At 38.0% G+C, this 5,042-nt stretch overlaps 1 protein-coding gene across 1 annotated transcript; it reads left to right on the top strand.

Annotated features, from left to right (window-relative positions):
- Positions 1–277: 277 nt before the first annotated feature.
- Positions 278–3,105, top strand: LOC113345805 (E3 ubiquitin-protein ligase RGLG2-like). Its single transcript, XM_026589474.1, has 10 exons — positions 278–527; positions 613–881; positions 965–1,190; positions 1,286–1,497; positions 1,667–1,746; positions 1,844–1,949; positions 2,048–2,175; positions 2,267–2,396; positions 2,521–2,577; positions 2,688–3,105. Exons 2-10 carry the CDS (start codon positions 678–680, stop codon positions 2,766–2,768), a joined length of 1,224 nt encoding a protein of 407 aa, XP_026445259.1. The 5' UTR covers positions 278–527; positions 613–677; the 3' UTR covers positions 2,769–3,105.
- The last annotated feature ends 1,937 nt before the right edge of the window (positions 3,106–5,042 follow it).

The following is a 5,042-nucleotide window of genomic DNA, read 5'->3' on the forward strand; positions in this document are numbered from 1 at the left end:
TCTTTGGGACCATTGGCGTGGAATGTCGTTTTTACCAAGCTTCCTCGGAAATTTTATAAAGCTTCATTCAAATTGTTAAAAGATAAATATTGCAAGTAGACCACGGCAACAATATAATTATTAACAATAATTTCCACTTGACTTAGTCGAAGACTGCACTCTTTCGTTGAACTTTCATATGAAATTTCACCTACAGTAGGATTTTCTCAGGATAAGATGTTTGAATTATTTAAACGTTATACATGTTGCTTTCAGAAAGTCACCTATTGGAGTTTAGTTGAAACTTCTTTCTTGCGACCTTCTCATAACAATCGTGGTTTCTTGTTTTCCTTGGGACTAATTTCAAGTTGAAAAGTTTGATCAAGTTCTAATAATTGAAAATTTCTCTTTTGTTTGATTTTGGACAGACATTTTCTTATATAAATTCATTCAACTGTAATTGGAGCAGTAGTACTACTGCCCAATCAACTCCGACTCAAACTGCACGGAGTCCGGTTGAACCGGAGACTCGTCTACTGTCGTTTCTGGTGCGTTACTGTGAATTTCTTTGGTGTTTTCAGTTCATGTCTTGCTTAATTGAACTTACAGGACTCTAAATTCTTTCTGAACCAGGTTTCGCGCGAAATACGTGCGCGCCGGTGTCTTAGGACAAACTTAGTTTCTTTAGATCATCACACATGGGAGCCAAACAGTCTAGCAGCAGCAGTAGGTATTCGAATTCCTCTTCTTTCAATCGGGGGTATATGTCAACGCCAGCGCGCACCTCTACATCCTCCTCCTACATGCCTTCCCCTGCCCATAACGGATCAGGCGACATTCGCAGTGGAGCATGGTCATCGAAATACAACAAGATTGATGATGATTATCGTTCCTTAGATCAGGTACATTAATAAAGTTAATTTTTGACCGGACAGTTTCCGGCTAATCAGAACTTGATTTGCTTGACATTTCTCTTATTTTTCAGGTGACAACAGCTCTTGCCAGAGCCGGTCTTGAATCGTCCAATCTAATTGTGGGAATTGATTTCACAAAGAGCAACGAATGGACGGGCGCTAGATCGTTCAACCATAAGTCGCTTCATCACATTGGAGATTATCCCAACCCATATGAGCAAGCAATCTCCATTATTGGAAGGACCCTTTCTAGTTTCGACGAGGATAATCTTATTCCATGTTTCGGGTTCGGCGATGGTTAGCTCATTTGCGCAATTTAGTCAGTTCCAAATATTACCTTGTCTATGTCCATCAATTTGCTAGAGCTAACAGTTGAATGTATTGTCCTGCAGCATCTACACATGATAAAGACGTATTCAGCTTCTATCCGGACCATCGGCCCTGTAATGGATTTGAGGAAGCACTGGCACGTTATAAAGAACTAGCTCCTCAACTTCGCCTGGCAGGGCCAACATCTTTCGCACCTATAATAGAAATGGCTATCGGAACAGTGGAAAAGAGTCGGGGTCAATATCATGTTCTTCTCATTATTGCAGACGGCCAGGTTAGTCAATTTGTGCCATTAGTACAGAATCTTAATCCATGATATCTTCTTTTCGCGTTATTTGATGTAGTTAGGAACATCCAGTCCGTAAGAAGTTCTTGATATTGTCCAATTTTGCACTATGAAAAGAATCTCCAGTTCACTTCATATTTATATATTTGTGAAATAGGTGACACGAAGCGTTGATACTGACGTTGGCCACTTAAGTCCGCAAGAACAGGACACAGTTAATGCCATAGTTAGAGCAAGGTTTGTGTTCTTGTATCTTTTCAGCAGAACATATTACCATTTTTATTTGATTTTCTTTGGGTCATTCTGCTAAATGTTAACCCTCCCTCTATTGCAGTGATTACCCATTATCAATTGTTCTGGTCGGTGTTGGTGACGGGCCGTGGGATATGATGCGCGAATTTGATGATAACATTCCGGCTCGAGCTTTTGATAATTTTCAGGTTTGTCAGGACTTGAACTGTCATATGCTTAGTTTTGCCCAAAACTATCTTTAAAAATGTTGTTTTCTTGAATCTCAGTTCACAACTTCTGTATGCAGTTTGTGAATTTCACGGAGATTATGTCCCGGAATATCCCGAACAGCAAAAAGGAGACAGATTTTGCTCTTGCAGCACTTATGGAAATACCTTCACAGTACAAAGCAACACTAGAGCTTCAACTATTGGGGTATGCCATTGGTTTAATTATAAAAAACAGTTGAGAATTGTTGTCATTTCGGTTATGTTCAAGTTTTCATGTCGATGATCACTTTGTGCAGTCGTAGTAGAGGAACTAGTTGGAGGAATGCACTACCTACTCCTGCAAGGGCTACCCAACACTCCAACAGCTTTAATTTCCGCCAGGCTGCCTCTCCCTCTGCTCCTCCGCCACAACCTGTACACAACCAGGTAAAACTACTTGTAGTATGCAAGAATTCAACCTTCTTGTGAAACACCGATCTTGGAGTTGCTATTATTGTAAAAAATTGTCTCATTGAGCGACTAATTTGATGTCATTTCACTTGTGCTACAGGGTTGTCCTATTTGTCTTGGACAGACGAAAAATCTTGCATTTGGATGTGGACATCAGGTAATGTATCTTGAAACAAAGTAGTGCATTTCCATTTTAGAATACGTTCACTAAAGGCCTCTTGCAACTAACACAGTTTACAACTCGTTTTCTTTCTTTGGCCTATACAGACATGCGAGTCTTGTGGTAGTGATTTATCATTGTGTCCGATCTGTCGAAGGCAAATAACTCAGAGAATAAAGCTATACTAAAACAAGTATCTTACACTAGTAGTTGGTTTGCTTCATTTTTAATCGAATGTGTTCGTCTCAGAATTTGTATAGACATAGCCCATATGGTAAGTGGCAGTGCCAAGATTGAAGTAAAAGGAGGAAAAAAAAGAAAAAACGGTAAAAAAAGTAAAACATTTCTTTATGTAAAAAAAAAAGGCTTTCTCAAGGATTTGTGAAAATTTGCAAATAAGAAAAAGGTTCTTGGGTGCCGGGGTTGCTTTGTTTTATTTCATAGCTTTGTTTTAGGATTCATGTCTCTACATCTATCTGAAATGGATATGCAACTTCTAAATGAAATATACTTCTTTTCACTTCACGTCCATCGTGTATAGCTGTCTGTATATTTGAGATTAGTAAATCTGATAAAAGATTTTTAGGCTGCTGTATTAAACCTGACATAGTTTAATTTATATCTGTCTTTTGCAAATGACAAAAGTGGCAATAGGAAGAATGATGTACGGTTTTTTTGTGGCAATGGTAAACTAAATTGTGTATTGTACTCCTGTAGTAGCAGAAAATCCAATTACTACACCCCTTAGATAATCTATACAATAAACTAGGAAATCATCATGAAGAACACTTAGAAGGATTTTATTAAGTTTAGAAATCAATACAAAGAAGTAAAGTAAAACCTTTAACTTGGGGAGCAAACAACTTTTTCTCTCTTAAAGTTCTATCTCTACTCTCAAAAAGATCTCTCTTTCAACACAAGGGTGGTTGGTCCTATATATAAGAGTTTTACATAATGGAGGACAGCTAATAAAGCACCTATTTTCGGGTCTGGCGTGCGACGTCCTCGCACGCTTACATTTGGATCTTCTCGCACATGCTCTTGGAACTTCGCACTGACTTCACACTTTACTCGTGACCTTATGACGTCATCAGCTTCGTTATCCGGAATATACTACGTGCGAGTACATTCGCCTATATTTGAGATTAGTAAATCTGATAAAAGATTTTTAGGCTGCTGTATTAAACCTGACATAGTTTAATTTATATCTGTCTTTTGCAAATGACAAAAGTGGCAATAGGAAGAATGATGTACGGTTTTTTTGTGGCAATGGTAAACTAAATTGTGTATTGTACTCCTGTAGTAGCAGAAAATCCAATTACTACACCCCTTAGATAATCTATACAATAAACTAGGAAATCATCATGAAGAACACTTAGAAGGATTTTATTAAGTTTAGAAATCAATACAAAGAAGTAAAGTAAAACCTTTAACTTGGGGAGCAAACAACTTTTTCTCTCTTAAAGTTCTATCTCTACTCTCAAAAAGATCTCTCTTTCAACACAAGGGTGGTTGGTCCTATATATAAGAGTTTTACATAATGGAGGACAGCTAATAAAGCACCTATTTTCGGGTCTGGCGTGCGACGTCCTCGCACGCTTACATTTGGATCTTCTCGCACATGCTCTTGGAACTTCGCACTGACTTCACACTTTACTCGTGACCTTATGACGTCATCAGCTTCGTTATCCGGAATATACTACGTGCGAGTACATTCGCCCCCTTATATTAGTATTGCTTCGCATGATACCCATGGGTGCGGTATTTAACCCCTACATTTTGCCTCTTCTCTTAGCGATCTTTATTATGGAAAGAGCGATGAGAGAAACTTCTCTTATAATCCTCTTCGCACCTTTAATGCGATTTGCCGCACCTTATCAATTTTTCATATTCTTTTTGACCGACAGGTTTCCGGATTTTTAGCATAACCGTTCACACGTTCTCACTTTTTCATATTTTAAACTCCTTGATGAATGCATTCAGCCTCGGCTTTATGATTACATCTAAATAAGATGATATATGCTTATTTTGGTCATGAAATGTCTCTTTTGGAAATTTCATTAGGATCCCGCTCTTGTACCTTTGCCAATTTTATTGACAAAAAGGGGGAGAATTAAAATGTAGTTCACACTACAAATACATATGGTTTTCGGATCATTATGTAAGGGGGAGTGGTTTCCATGAGATATGGAGTATTTACTAAGGGGGAGTGACATATCACCATAGTATTGTTGTTAAAGTTGTGATACAATTGAACTTTGACGCTGTGTGATGATACTATGACACTGTATAACAATGATTGAGAACTCTTTTTTTCTCGTTGTTATAGCTACGGATTTTCAACAACGATGATGCTAAACTTACAACCTTTGGGATCATTGGAGTACTTGGAAGTGACGAATATTTCGAGTAATGTTGAAGATTAGGCATGTGGAATAGGAGCTATAAAAGTTTATTTATAT

The sequence above is a fragment of the Papaver somniferum genome, unplaced genomic scaffold (genome assembly GCF_003573695.1).
Source record: "Papaver somniferum cultivar HN1 unplaced genomic scaffold, ASM357369v1 unplaced-scaffold_8314, whole genome shotgun sequence".
Classification (NCBI taxonomy): domain Eukaryota; kingdom Viridiplantae; phylum Streptophyta; class Magnoliopsida; order Ranunculales; family Papaveraceae; genus Papaver; species Papaver somniferum.